General features: G+C 39.5%; 1 protein-coding gene across 1 annotated transcript in view; it reads left to right on the forward strand.

The window, feature by feature from the left end:
- The first annotated feature begins 1,840 nt into the window (after positions 1–1,840).
- The window catches only part of GLDC (glycine decarboxylase), a 39,815-nt gene continuing 25,701 nt past the window's right edge, over positions 1,841–15,954 (forward strand). The window contains exons 1-3 of the mRNA XM_005522680.2: positions 1,841–2,047; positions 2,148–2,226; positions 11,949–12,084. Of these exons, the coding sequence (XP_005522737.1) occupies positions 1,841–2,047; positions 2,148–2,226; positions 11,949–12,084 (422 nt within the window). The remainder of the gene's footprint in view (positions 2,048–2,147; positions 2,227–11,948; positions 12,085–15,954) is intronic.

The following is a 15,954-nucleotide window of genomic DNA, read 5'->3' on the forward strand; positions in this document are numbered from 1 at the left end:
AGTTTTCAAGAGGCAGCTAAAGACTTGTCTAATTGATCAAGCACATAAACCAGGCTTGTATCTCTACCACAGCAATTACACATAGCCCATGCTAAGACAAAGGCTGTGCTGAGGTTCTGAATAAAAAAGCATTATCCACAGAGTAGCTTGGTGGTGAGCTTAGCACCAGAGGTGGTGCTTTCCAAGGTGAAGTGGGCATGCCTTGACATTACTGTGTGGTTCACTGGCACATCTCTCCAGTCTTCCTGCTCCAATGCATAGTTTTCAAGTTGAACTAAAACTGGGGTTAGTTGTGGAAAATGAAGAAATATGGATAGAAAAGATATTGTTTGGGATGTTTGGGATGCTTCTCTATTTCCTCAGACTTCCTAAAGCACTACAGACAGCTATAAAACTCTGACCTCACGTTGAAGAAACAGTTCTGCCAGTGTTACCATTTTGGGTGAGATGACTGTAATGTTGTTGTTTGCGTGAAATATTATCCTCATACTATGTGCCAGAGAAAATGGATAAATTTTTAAGAACACTTTATCACTTGAACAAAGTCTGAAAGAATATTTGAACACAATCTGCAATATTTTTTTCAAAAAGCTTTAGAATCATTTTAGAAAGGAATTATGAAGTTAAAAATTCATAACAGGAATTAATTTGTTACTATGATGGTTTTATGTACTTTTGTAATATTTCTATTTCACTCATGTGACATCAAGAGAAAACCCATACCAAAGTTTTAATTTCCTTCATGCTACTACCATATTTGTAAAGAAGCAATATATACATGTAGAGGAGAAAAGCAACACATGTTTATATTTTAATAACAATCAGTTAAAGTCAGTACTGGATTTATATCACAAACCCTTGCAGCAAACAGCTTTGCTGTTTGAAGCAAGCTTTGTCTCTATTTGGGGACCTCTGATTCTGAAATCATGGACTCCAGTCATTACTCCAAATACGTACTGCATAAATCTGTGAGGGCCTTTTCCTTTATAATAGAGTATTTATGATAAGTCAGATTACATCAGAGAAGTAATTTCATGTTTACTACAGGAATGGAGAGCCTGCATGAATCAGTGAGCTTTGGTGCAAAGTAAATTCACTTTTAGGTTCCGAAGTAGTGATCAGTTATCTTATTGACTTCGGAAGGCAGTAGATCTGTCATATGAATAAAACAAAATTAATAAACATCTTGGAATTTTTTTTTTCCTTTCACTGTTATTTTATTTAAATGTTGATCCAAATATAGATCCACAATATGGCAATTCTGGGGTTAGTTTTGGAAAATGAAGCATATGTTGGGCATCTGTTTATAAGCAAAGATACAAGTTTGTAACTATGCAAGTATCATCCTCAGAGAGACACAGAACTGAAAGATAAGGAAAGGTAGGTTCCTCTCCGCGCCCCTTCACCAGAAGTTAAAGCAGTAATAAAGTTCACACGCACAGACGTGCACACACACACACACCCCGGTAGCAGCTGTGGACAGTGTGTTGCTCGTCCTAAAGCCCACCACTAGAAAGCAAGTCCACGCTCTGCTAAGGAAACACAGAAACCTTTTTCTCCTAGCCGAGCGAGACTTTGTGAACCAAAACCCTCTCTCCTGGGAAAATGTCCTGCGGGCGGTGCCCGTGAGCCGGGGGCAGAGCCGGGTCAGCCCGGCGGGGGATGCTCGGCGCGGCCTGGCTGGGGTCAGGGCCGGCGGCGGGCGGGCAGGTGGCGGCGGGCGGGGCGAGCGCGGCGCCGCCCCCGGGCCCCATTGGCGCGGGCAGTGGGGGCCGCTCCGCGCCGCCCCCCGCGCTCAAGTGCGAGTGCCCGGCGGTGGCGGCGGGGCTGCGCTGAGGGCATGCAGAGCTGCGGGCGCTGGTGGGGGCGGCTGGCGGCCCGCGGGGCTCCGCACCTGCGGGCGGCGGCGGGGCAGCGGCGCTGGGGCGGCGGGGAGGCGGCGCGGTGCATCGAGCAGCTCCTGCCGCGGCACGATGACTTCTCCCGGCGGCACATCGGGCCCCGGGAGCAGGAGAAGCGGGAGATGCTGCGAACCGTCGGGGTGCAGGTAGGCGCCGTGCGGGGCGGGGGCGGCGCGGCCGGACCCTCCCGGTGCGGGCTGTGCCGCCCCGCGGGAGCTAACCACGGCGTGCGGGCGCTTCTTGCAGAGCGTCGAGGAGCTGATGGACAAAACCATCCCGGCCAGCATCCGCCTCCGGAGGCCGCTGAGGATGGATGACCACGTCTGTAAGTGACCGCATGGCCCGGGGTGCTCCCGGGCTCCCCCCACCCTCCCGCGGCCCATTCTGGCCGCCGGCGCCCGTGGGGGTGGGGGGCACTTGGGGTGCGCACCCCCTGCCCCCCGATGTCCCCGCTGGTGCTTGTAGCGGTCTGATCTTACCGCCCGAGTAGAGTGCAGGGTAAGACTTAAATAAGCGTAGTAGTACAGTCACCGACACTTCATTCTTCGACCAACTCCGTAGATCAATTTGGCTGCGGCGTTTATTTCTCTCCTCTTGGAAATCGGTAGGAAAATGTGTGTAGCAGACGGGGGCTGCTCGAAAACTCGCTTTGGAGCTCAAGTGCTCCGTTGACTTCACTTTGTCCCAAGAGCCTGATGAGAAGAAAAAGTATGACTAAAAATCCTCCCCTTACTGTGAACTGTAGCTTCAAATGGGCCACTGTCTTGTGGTGGTTCTTATGTATCAGCAGGATTTCTTTGTTACTCCATACGCCCACCCCCCACCCCCCCTTACTAACCTGCATATTTTAATAACATGAAAAATCTGTGTCTCTGTATTATGGATATAGAGCAGACTAATGGCCAGAATTTTAAATCTGTCTAATTGAGTGTTATGGGTAAACTGCAGGAATCTAAACTAAACATCTGAGTCAGCTATTTTGGCATTACAGTAATTCAGCAAATTGTTGTAGAAAACTTGATGTAACCTTTCATGAGGTTTTAGATATTAATGTTTTTAAGAGTTAGCAAGTACACATTACAAAATTTCTACCTGCATGACTGCATTTTTGAGCAACATCTGTGAACATGATGCTGGAAGTCCTGTAAGCGAAAGAAACTCTTAAAAATCCCCAATGTGAAACAATTACACTAAAACTAACAAAGCTCCATGGCCATTCAGATATGGGATCCAGTTACATAAGTATTAACTTCATTTTTGTGTCACAATCCTTTGCCTGATTTGTAGAAAACTTGATTCCTCTTGCTGGCATTTTCTCATTGCTCATCCATGTGCTGTAATTTGAGTGTAAACTTCAGGCCTGCAGCTCCAGTGAGGTTCCTGGCCAGTTCAATCTGGTTACTCTGAGATGACATCACGCATGAGAGGCAGCACCACAATGAACAGCCAGGAAAACTAGACCCTGAAAAGACAGACTTTAGCCAGAAGGGATACAACAGGGACTGAAAGTTTCTACCTCTAAAATGTTTTATCAGTACAATGGTATTTCAGTCTTCGGTAACTTTCTATCTTATTAAAATGGGGAGAGGCTGGGTCAAGAGGCAGAATTTAACAACCTTCTTGTGTCTGTAAAGCTGCTGAAAGTACTGCTCGGCATATTTCCCTATGGTTAATGTGTTTTAATCAAGGTACTCCCTGATTAAGAAGTGGTTTTCACTGACCTCAATGAAAATTTATATTTTCATATTATATTATAATTTTAGTTCAGTAGAAGTAGTGAAATGCAATTTGTCACTAATAATTATGTCCTAGAAGCTTTTTTAATTTTTTAATCATTAGTTTTTATTATTAATTAATATGAAACTCTTAAAAAACTTTACTTCACCAAAACACACCTAAAAGTGATCGTGGACATTAAAATACATATGCTTTATTGAAAACTAAGCTGATGATGTCAACCTAAGTCACAGTCTTGACGCAAATCAAATGCTGATTTTCCTAGTAATTTTGGGTGGATGTCTCCTACACAGCAGTGCATTAGCTGATGTCCTGTTGTAGGCAAGTTCTCACTGTGCAACAGGACTTCATTAGCTAACAGTGTATTTAGTTCACTGGCATTTTTCTCCACTTGCTATGCTGTTCTTGTTCCCTTAGAGTAAACTTTGAAAGAATGTGACTGTGATGCAGAGTCTCACATTGCACAGCATGCAACAGTGAGTTTTCAAAAGAGATGCTTGCATGAGGTACAGAAAACTTTTTTTCTGTACACTGCTGCATTTTTCTTCTGCAGCCAGTGTGCTGGACTGTCTTTTGTAATTTAATGTGTAATTATTTGTCACAAGTTTTCCCCTACACTGGTAGCAGAAAATTCCACAGCTTTTAAAAGAAAAGTTAAAAGCCTTAGCTTAAAATTGTGCAACGTCACATTGAACATCTTGTACCCAGGACATTGTAATCTGAGTAAAGCTTGTTTCCTCTTTAATGTACCATTACAGAGAACATTTTCCTATCACCATGATGGTATATCTTATGTAAGGATGGGACGCTATTCCTCTGTTTTCCTCTTTTTTTCTAAAGGAAAATAGGAAATTGGGAAGTGTCATGAAAACTATGCTGTTTTAATTTAAACAATTGCTTTTATTTGCATGAATGCTCTCACTGTCTCTCTAACTCACACATGGGAAGAGAGAATAGAACATGACAATGCAAAATATGTCATTCTGTGAACTTTGGCATTTATAAAATTGATAATACAAATACAGCAATTTCCACTTGTCTTTATAACTCAAAAATGTAATCATAGTGACTCCACAAATTGGAGTGCAGCTGAACAAATGAGCAGTGCTAGAGCTACTCCTTTATAGTAACAAACACAGCTGGGCTTGCATTGAAGTCTCACTGAAGTCAGTCCTTACAGATAGAATTAGACATGTTGTTCAATAAAGCCATGCACTACCATAAAAAGCATGTCTGTGTATCATAGGTCTCTGCAATTACATTTGGGTGTTTTGGAAAACTTTCATAGCTGTAGACCTCATCTCAGGTGTGTACATTTGATGTGTACATTTGATATATAATCTTCAAGTTTTGATTTGGTGTGTGTCACTAGAAAAGATTACATTACAGATCCTTCCATTGATAATCTCACAAATTATCTAAGGAAAATAAATCAAATGTGTGTATGCAGCAGCAGTAAAAAAAAAAAAAAAAGAAAAAAAGAAACTCCCATGGATGGAGTTTGTCCTAAAGAGCTTCTTTATATGGCATTACATATTCCACTGATGATAAGTAAAACCTCTGATTACAGTAGAAGCCCATTCCTTTTGTACCTTCATTGTCTCTCCTAGACATTTTAGCACAGACCTAGTCTTCAGTGGAAGAATGAAGCTTCATTACTGCCCCTGAAGGACATAACATATATAGAAAGACTTAACTGGACATTTCCTGAGTTTAGGAACTTAGGCTCTGCAGAGGGATCTGGACAGGCTGGATCATGGGCCAAGGCCGTGCTGTGAGGTTCAACAAGGCCCAGAGCTGGGTCCTGCCCTTGGGTCACAACAGCCCCAGGCAGTGCCACAGGCTGGGGCAGAGTGGCTGGAAAGCTGCCCAGAGGAAAAGGCCCTGGGGGTGCTGGTGACAGCAGCTGAACAGGAGCCAGCAGTGCCCAGGTGGCCAAGGAGGCCAATGGCATCCTGGCCTGTGCCAGCAATAGTGTGGCCAGCAGGAGCCAGAGCAGGGCAGGGATTGTCCCCTATACTCAATAGTCAAGTTGTGAAGCCACACCTTGAATCGTGTGTTGTTTTGGTCCCCTTGCTATGAGAAAGACACCAAGGTGCTGGAGGGTGCTCAGAGAAAGTCTACAAAGCTGGTGAAGGGTCTGGAGCACAAGTCCTGTGAGGAGCAGGTGAGGGAGCTGAGGTTGTCTAGGCTGGAGAAAAGGAGGCTCAGGCTTGTTGCTCTCTACAGCTGCTTGAAATGAGGATGTAGCCAGTTGAGGGTTTGATCTCTTCTCCCAGGCAACAAGTGACAGGACAAGAAGAAATAGCCTCAAGTTGTGCCAGGGGAGGTTCAGCTTGGACAGCAGTATGAATTTCTTCACTGATAGGGTGGTCAGGCATTGGAATGGACTGGGCAGAGAGGAACACAGTTCCTGGAGGTGTTCAAGGAGCAAGTGCCTTGTTTTGCAAGCACTTAGTGCCATCTTTTGTATGACAAAGTGGTAGTCTGTCAGAGGTTGGAGTTGATCTTGGAGGTGTTCTTCAACCTGAATAATTCCATGATCTGTTTTTCATAAGTCTGAATGAGTAGCCATTGTGGTGAATGCCAAGTTTTACTAGTACAAGTGCATCTATACTCTAAATGCTTTTTCAATAATTATTAGTGTTATCTTTATTGGCAGATTTTTTTCTTGTACTGCCATTGTCACTGAGGGAGGAGAGGACTGTAGCTTGTGCTTAGAGGTTTCTGAAATAAAATAGTTTCTTTGGTATGTAAGAGGACAGGACTAGCTATGTCCATTTGGTCACAAAAAAAAAAAAGCAAAAGCCATTTTAAAAGTGTCTCTTGCTATGAGCCCACTGACTGTGTTGTAAAACCGTCTGAACCTTACCACTGAATTCCAGTAGGGGTAAAATAGCAAAATGTCTGATTTCAGCTAACAGTAAATTTCAGTCCTGTACCTCAGCTAATTGTGGAAGAGGGGCTTTTTTACAGTCAGATTTTTCTGCAGACAGTTAAGGAAAAACATAATTTTGGCATGTCACTTCTGTTCAGTCAATATTTACAACAAGGCTAGACATCTGTTTGATACTTAATTGGGATCAGCTGGTATTACAGAGCTTTATTCTCAGGGTTACAGTAAGTAAACTTGAACAATCAGCTTTTCTTTAGGTATTGAAGGTGCTTTAGCACATATGTCATGACTGGCCCATTTGAAGGAACGTATTATCTTATTTAAGAGTAATACTCTTTATTTCATCCCTACAAACCTACAGTCTATGTCAGTCATAGTTGTCCCTGCAATGCTGCCATGGTATGTCCATCTCTATAGGTAATGGATAGGTCTTGTGCATATGTTTGTATTTCTGCTTTTTTGTTCAGGATTTGAATTTTTTAAAAGGTTGAATTAAAAAATACTCCTGCGAACTCCACCACAATTTTTTTTTTCTCAAACATTCCCAGGTACATTCTCAAATTTTAGAATATATCAACATAGTTCCTAAAATCTTAAGAATGCAATTGGGTCTCCAGTCTAAATGTTATTACAAGTAATACTGTTCAGAAGCAGTTACATTGTAATAAAGACTGTGTTTCCAAATTAACAGCTCTTTTTGCAGTGAATCTTCTTTAATAGGATATTATATTTTAAATACCAGTTAAAAATTAATTCTGGGTGAATTTATAATAATCTCCTGTCAGTCAGATTTTCTTGTTCCCTGCTGCTGGGGTCCAGGCAGTATGATTCAGATGCCTGTGGCAGGGGTAATTGTTACCCTGCAGGGTGTTGCCATACATAGTGCAGAATCTGTATTACTACCCAGGGCACTTCGCTCCTCACACACTTTGAGGCTGCTGCTCTTTTTTTTTCACAGGCAGCAGCCCTTGTAGGTAGAATGGGGAAAGGCATCTTCCTTTACTCAGCTTGCCCCTGCTTTGGCTCCTGGCAGCATCAGGTTGCCTGTGCTGCCCAGGCTGGCTGGGTGAGCACAGGTAGCCTGAGTGGAAGAAGGGGCAGGGCACCATGGCTTACTGCCCATGTCTTGAAGTTATGGACACAGCACCTGGAACATGCACTTTCCTTGTGCTGTCCTACAGCATTATTACTGTGTGCCCGACAGTGTTTTGGAGCTAGATTTCTTCAATACAATCTGTTCTGCGGGGTTTTTTTAATTGACTGAATTAATTACCTAAGAGAAATAAATTAATCCCCCTTTTATCAGCTGTTCTAAGGATCTTTCTTCCTTGATCTCAGAGGCTAGATTGTTTTTTAAGATCTGATATAAAGAGAATAAAAATATATCAGACAAATAGTAACCTTCTTTTTGTATTGCATGGTTCAAGTTGTGTAACTTGAACTGCTCCTTCTGTATTTTCTCCACTCCTCTTCAAGTACCATATTTTGCAGGTATCTCACAAGTTCAAGGCAACTCTACTGTGCTAACCACAAAAACACTAGCAAAAATAAGTGTGTCATTTTGTGATCTGATAATTCAGACTCTTTTACTATTTTTGTGATATATTCTGCCTCTGCTACATGTAGATGTAGCAATCTGAAAGTGTTCTTACAGAACTTCTCAGATCCTTGGTAAGTTTTCTCCAGTTATAAGACAGGAGTATAGCAAAAGCAGTGGACCTTGTTCTGAGTACTGTTTTTGATCATAATTTCTAATGATTTGATGAGGGGAATAAAGATCAACTGCAGTGACTTAGCTTGCAATTTTCTTTTTGCTGAACAAGGTTCTTGAAGAATTTTTATTGTGCACCCAATCAAATGAGTTTATGATAAAGGCATTTCAATGGCTTATTCATAGAAGACTGGAAACAAACAGCTGAGTGTGAGGGTAGCTGAAATATAGTAATTTTTTCTTTCTGTTTTATTTCCCCATTTTGCATATTGCTTCTTAATCACATTGCTGGGAGAATTAGAAAGTAATTAGTTACACAACCAAAAAATATATCAAGTCATGTTTTTCTTTAACCATTTTTTTAGGAATCCTTTATGTTTTAGTTTTAAAGAAATTAATAAATATTTAGAATAATACAAATTTCAGCTACATATGCTCCAAGTTCTATACTTCATACAGCAGAAAAAGTCTGTTATTTTCAAAGTTTGGTGACAGTCTTGGGGACCAAAATGGAAATGTAGTAACTTCATTATGACTTTGAAATTTAATTTTTAAGCATACATAAGATCACTCTTGTGTTTCACATTCATCTGCTTTTGTATTAGCATTAGTTACTTACAAAATGGTCAATAAAGAGTTAGACCCCTTTCACAAATAACATTATGGATCTACAGTGTTGAAACCTAGGCTTGACAGGGTGGGAAATAAGGCTACTGACAGAGACACAGGACTGGTGGAGACACAGGTCAGTCTCCAGCCCCTGCCCAAAACTCTGTTGTGGGGTAAGACCAGATTGCTCAGGGCTTCACCCAGTCAGAATATGAAACCTCAAAAGGTGGAGACCCTGCTCCACTGCTGGACTGTCCCCATGGGCCCAGCTCTCCCTATCTCCAGCCTGAGCCTCTGACTCTCCTGCTATGCATGCACTGCTGTTAAGAGCCCAGCTGCATCTCCTCCATCCCCTCCTGTTGGTGCTGGGGGCACTGGTAAGAATGGTTTGTTTCATTGCCTTCCTCTCTAGTCTTTGGACTCCAACATCTATGTTAATTGCTCTCATCAGACTGGTTACCTGTATCAGTCTTACATGAATTCAGAATCCTATCAGTGTAAAGTAAACACTGAATTAATGAAATCTGCATGGATTTATGTTTGGTTGTAGGTATGCCAGCCTAATAGATAAATCAGGGGCTATTGACTTCCCTTATTCAGGACTGCAGTTATATTTATGAGCTGTCTTCCTAAAGACCTACTGTGATGAAGTACTTCAAGGCAGTAGAAGGCAAGGGGTAAGGTGTATTTATCCCTGGTTTCTCCAAAGAGACACGTCAAATGTGGGAGATGCATATTTGAGCTCTACTCCTCCTTTTGCCCTTATAGTGACCAAAGGAGCAGGGTAAGTAAGGTGAAGCAGGAATGGAAGGATTTAACCCTGGTTAAAATTAGCTGTGTAACTGTCTTCACAGGTAGCTGATTAAAATGTGGTAATTAAAAATATATTCAGTCTTGGAACCTCTCAGTGCAGGTACTCTAGATGGACTGTGGTTCTACTCTTAAATACAATCTCTGCCTAAGCTTCCTGCAGCCTCACTAGGCTTTTGGCTTTGTGCCTTCAATCAGTTTGGAAGCAGGTTTATTTCAGAGATCTCTAGCACAAACTAAATGGCTATGTGTAGTTGTTGTTAGCTACCATTGCAGAGAAATAACTCTAGAAGAAAAGCCCAGCTGGGCAAACAAAGGAAATGTTATCTGTTACATTGTGCAGTATTTGTGGTATGTGTTTACTGCAGAAACCACGCTCAGTGCTTTTTTGTGTGTGATGTTGAACTAGCAAGCAAGTTAAATGATAGCCAACTTCTGCCTTCAGCTGCAATTTGGAATTAAGCAAGGAAATTCATTACCATTTCCAAGAAATCATTGATGTTTGAATTATGCAAGAGTACAAGCCTCTGTGTGAAACTGCAACCAAACTGTCTTTCATCAAACTTTTTGCAAGTGGTAGAGGAAGGTCTCTACAATGTTAAAGCTCACTTAACAAACAACTGCATCTGTCTTATTATAAACTCTGTGAGAAGAGTTCTGGGGTGTGGAATTTTTCACTATACTTTAGAAACTTTGCCACAGACATTGCTGAGTTCAAGCCTAATAGGCATATAACAAGTCTCCAGGAAAAATAAAAAACTGTAGTTTACGGAAACTAGGAAATCAGTCTTCATACATTAGATCTACTGGTAACACTGAGTAATAGGCAGAGAAGAAATGAGCTTTGAAATGAGAACTGAACATCAGTAAAAAAACTGTGAAAGGTGTAATGTGGCTGTGGAAGAAATTAATTAAAAACCTGGAGATTTTTGGGAGAAAAAAATTGTTTATGCATGAAATGAAATAATAGCAACTTGAGTTAAAGGAAAAAGCTTTGAAATCAGAACTGGAGTTCTAATATTCTTGTTTGTGATTGCACTAGAAATTAATTCAAAACCTAAATAATTATTTGCCACCGCATTCTAGAAAATTAACTATTCTGATTTGATCTCTCTTGCTGGAGTAACTTAAAGAGAGAGAAAATAGATTTTGAAGCATCCAGGGCCCAAGATATTCTAATTCTCTGATTTGTAGCATTATGTTATCTTCAAGTTGTGGTGCAGAGGGAACAGAACTTGGTGTAACTGTCCCATTACAGCAAACTCTGAGGTCAGATTTTGAGGAAGAATTAAAAAACAATTGCTCCTGTCACCCAGGAGGATTGGTGTACAGTTCTACCCAGGTCTGTTCGGTTAGGATGACCTATCTCTCTCTGTGTGTTCTTAAGACAGTCTACTGACCATCTTTCTGCATCCTCAGCTACTAATATATTTTTCAATTACTACTCTTTGGCTAACTCTGTGTGATTTTTGCACAGATTTCAGGACACTGAGAAGTGAGACCAGAGAGTAAACTATGGTTGCAGGAGAGTGGGAGTGCAAATGCTTTCATTCTGTATGCTTCAAAATCATTCTTTTGTAATGTCTTCAAACTAGATTTGCAGACTCATTTGAAAGTAACTCTCATTTGGAATGTCTTAAACTGGAAATACTCTTAACACTTTTTTGTTTGTTTGTTTGTTTTTTTAGTAAAATGGTAAAACATGCTAAAATTGAATTAAAAGAGCTGTTCTGTTTTATCAGCAATTTAGGGAAAATGTGAGAAAATAGACTCTGTGATACTAAGAAATTATTCCTGGATGCTTGGTGTAAGCCAAATTTGTGCAAATATGACTTTGATAGAAACACTAAATGACAGCTGTGGATGGCAATGGCTTCAACCAGTGTAGATAATGCATGATTCATCTAATAAAAGAATGTCTCCTGAGGTACTTTTTTAATGCATGTTCATGGGTCTCTTCTGGGTTGAATGTACATTGTATCAGCACAAAAAGAGCTCCTAAAGCCTCCAGCTGTTTCTCTCACTCTTCTTTCCACATGCTTTGGAACCCTGTTATTATTCATATGTTACATTTGCCAGAATTCTGGGAGAATTTAAACTTTCCTAGAATATTTTATCAGATAATTACTTTGTCTTTGCTGTTCTTGCACTTTATTCTGCTACTGTTTATATTTACACCACCAATGTTTTGGTTTTTTTCACAGTGGGGTAGAAGACATTTCAGCTAAAAACTGTTACTGTTACATATAGCTGTAGCATTCTGACATAATTTCTTTCCAATTAGGTGAAAATGAAATCCTTGAAACTCTACACAACATTGCAAGTAAGAACAAGATATGGCGGTCCTATATAGGCATGGGTTACTACAACTGCTCAGTGCCTCAGCCCATTGCACGGAACTTGTTGGAGAATGCAGGATGGTAATCTACCACATTTTATTGTTAAATGTATATGTATAAGTACACATTTGTCCCACAAATCTATTTTTTTTTTTTACTAAGGCTTTCATATATTTGGTAATGATGTGTGTCCTGCTGTATTGGAACTGTATTGTTCATGCTCAAGCTAGAAATTTACTTTAGAAGATTTTTTTTTCTGAAAAATATGCCGCTGGTTTTGCAACTTCTATTTACACCTCTTATATATTATGAACTAATACAAGATTACATGTTTGCTATAAGGAAGTGTACAGACCTACCTCCTGAATGGAAGTAATTCTTTCCTAACTTTTGCCTAAATTAAAAACAGCTCCCTCCTCCATGGGTGTACACAATTTGGGTGGAGGTAGTTAAATACTGTGCAATACTATGATCATGATTTTCTGATGAGGAACTAAGAAACTTCTAAGGAAGTAGAAAATTTTAGTCTATTCTCTTAGTATTTCTTTCTTTTTTTTTTTTTTTTTTTAAACCAGAGACCTTCAAGGATTTGAATGTTTATCCATTAAGTGAGTTCTTGTCTTGTCTGGTCAAATAATTCTCTAGTGAACAGCAGTGACACTGAACTATCATAATATGAAAAGGCTGAGAATATTGTACTTCATTCTGATCATCCAGTTGACATTTCAGTTTCTAAAGAACTGTAACTCAGAAATGATGCAACAGGAAAAGCTAAATTTCATGTGGAGTCTCACTTTTCAACAGACTGAATAACACCCTGCATTTTCTCATTTAGTTTACAAGTTCCCGTATCACTAGTCACTAAGGTCCTTCTTTTATACTGTCATATTGTCTTTTATACAGTTTTACAGCTGCCATCTTTATGACTAATTTTTATTTTAGTAAAATCTGTATTTGTTTTATATATATTTTTGAAAGCCCAAACAACTACAAAAACCTACAGCCAACCAAAGGATTGTATTACTCAGTGCAAAACGTCATTGATACTTAGATGTTATGTGTTTTCTATACTTTGGGTTGCCATAAATCGGTCTACTTATCTGTAGACCTCTAAGTCTTATTTATTTTTCGATTTGTTGGCTCTCTTTGCATCACTGGTGGAAAAGTTGCAGTGTTGGAAGTCAAGGAATCTGTGAAGTACATCCTCCATGCAAAGTTTTATTTGGCCTTTTTCTCGTTCACTTTTTGCAACATATGCAATCTAAATATTTCAGTACAGTACCAGGAAACAAATTATCAGTTGACAGAAGCAAAACCAAGAACAGTTAGAAAGCAAGTGGAACAAAATGAACTGCAGACTTTTCAATCCTAAAAAGTTATGTAGTGTTAATGAAAAACAACTGAGAGAGTCTGTCCAGAAATCTGATCTCGCACTGTCCAGTGAAGTCAAACTAGATGGCTAAAAGCTAAACTATTAGATAGCTAAAGTAAAGGCTAAAATGTTTGTTTGAAAGTATATATGTGTGTATGCATATGTATGTGTATGTGCTAAAGCAACTATGCAGGCTTTATGGAAGCTGTTTGGGAAATCAGACTTCTTACTTCTGCTGAGTGTGTAACGCTGTCCATGCTGATACCCTTCACACTACAGCTCCAAGGGAAATACTACAAGCTCAGGCTTATTGCTTCTGATCTATTCTGTCACCCTTACATAGCTTGTGTTTTCTTTGCTTGGCATTTGTTAGAACAACTGGAAGTCTCCCAAAGTTCAACTTATTTGATTCCTTTGCCCCCAGACATTAAATGTGTAAGAATGCAAACCTGTACCAAGGATGTCTGCAGTCTTCACATCTCTAGTGTAAATTATTAAACTTGGTAGTTAGTAACACTCAGAATGTAATGAAAACATTGCATTCTGAAAATAACTACATACTGTGCAATAATTACGTCTAGAGAGTTTGTTTTTAAATTACTTTAAAAAGTCACCATGTAGTATAGGTTCAGGCAGAACACAGAATGCAGACTAAAGACAGATATTTTCTTTGAAGAAATTGTGGAGAAGTAGAATTAAAATATGTAGATGATTGAAAATGCCAAAAAAGCCTTTTAAAAGGTGTGTTTAACTAAATGTGCTTATAAGAGGTGTCTTTAATTCTAGAATTGTTAAGCTTCATAGTAGTTTATGGCAGTACTGGAATTCAAGATTCCTTAGTTGATTATTTGATTACATTGTCTTTCTGAAATTGATTTGTTTTAGTTCAACTGTGTTGACCATTCAAAACTGTAACATCAAAATCATAAGGCTTCATTAATTTTGTTTTGTAATATAGCGTACTTTCCCAGCTATGTGGAGCAGAAGTTCTCTAATGCATTTCAGTTAATCACAATGTTTTAATTCTTGTTAGTCTAATTCTAGCTCCTTCTGCAAATTAAAATACAAGAAAAGGCCCTTAGGTGAAATAAAATGAGAAAACATGATTGTAAAACTTTAGGTACAGAGGAGTTTCTTCTAATTAATAAAAGTTGTTGCTCGTGCAAAGGCATGTGGAGTAATTATTTTTATTGGTGAGAACTGAGTGGGCTGGGCAGAAAAGAAATCTTAATACTCCCAGACTGAAAGTTTATCTGGCAAAATGAGCACCAGGTTTAGCTGCTGTGGAGAAAAATAAGTCCTACTGTTTGGATTAGCAAGGTTGCATGCAGCCTGGGACATGGTCTCACTTGTGAACTATGCAGTCATATGATGGTAATTAGCTTTGTGCTAGAACTGGCCAAAAATGACAAAAAACCTACAGGTTTTGGGAAAACCATCAATATTATGTACTCTATATATAGCTATTGCTTTCTGTTACTGTACTGAATAGTGTATATGAATAAGCAGATGTGTCATTTAATTAGACAGTAAATAAGCATTGTATATTACACTTTGAGTTCATACATGAATATGTCCTTCTTCTACCTTTTGCATTTTGTTGAGGACTTCTTTCCTACTTTCTTTTTCACCTCACTATTTTATTGCTTCTCTCATCTTGCTCAATACCAAGTTCTCCAACTTGTTTTTTAAAAATCTTTGGTTTTTATCTTCTGTTGATTTTACTTGAGTTTTACTGTTGATGACTTGAGTTTCCAAATACTGGAGTCTTTCTGCAAAGCTTATACCTTCACTTCATTTTTCAAAAGTTTAAGACTTACTACTGGCCTTACTGGCCTTTTAGGGAAACAAAATGCTGTTTTCTTCCACCACTAGAAGACAGAGGCCACAAGTGTTTGCACTTACCACTTGCTTCTGGCTGCTACTCTAAATTCAATCTGGTGTAATGTCTGTTCTGGACTACTGTGCAATCCAGTGCCCAAATTTCCAGCAGTGAGAGGAGAGTCTGATCTCTGTTTTTGTCTTTCATCCCTGGACCCATGCTGCTTTGTTTTCTGGACTGTTATAAAAGAGCGTTTCCCTTAGATTCTTGTGATTTTGAAGGAGTTGCTTATATTACCACTTTTGTGGTGTTTTGACAACAGATAAAACTTGCATCAGTCTGACTTCCCTCCACTAACATATACGGAAACTCATTTCACAAGAAGTTGCATACTTCTGAGCTTGAGTCTGTGAAATGCCAAGTGCCTTTCCTCTTAAAAGGGTAGAAAAGACGTGAAAAATAAAGGTCTTCAGAAACAGTATTGAAAAATCATGGCAATATCTCGATATGATTGAACAGAACATTCTCCTTTGAATATTGTGACTAGATTTAATTCTTCCACACTCAGCATCAACTTACTCTGTTCCTTCTCCATAATGCCCTCACACCTCTGTTTTAAAAGTAATTTCTCTTTTCAAAATGGAGAAACAGAATTCTCCTTTAAAGAGTCAACACCAGAAGATAAAAATTACGACTTCTAAAAATAACTGTATTCAAACAAATTTCCATATTAATGAATTACACATTACTATTTATT

Source organism: Pseudopodoces humilis, chromosome 4 (genome assembly GCF_049639895.1).
Source record: "Pseudopodoces humilis isolate 2021_Gansu_Grassland_sample_001 chromosome 4, ASM4963989v1, whole genome shotgun sequence".
In the NCBI taxonomy this organism is placed as follows: domain Eukaryota; kingdom Metazoa; phylum Chordata; class Aves; order Passeriformes; family Paridae; genus Pseudopodoces; species Pseudopodoces humilis.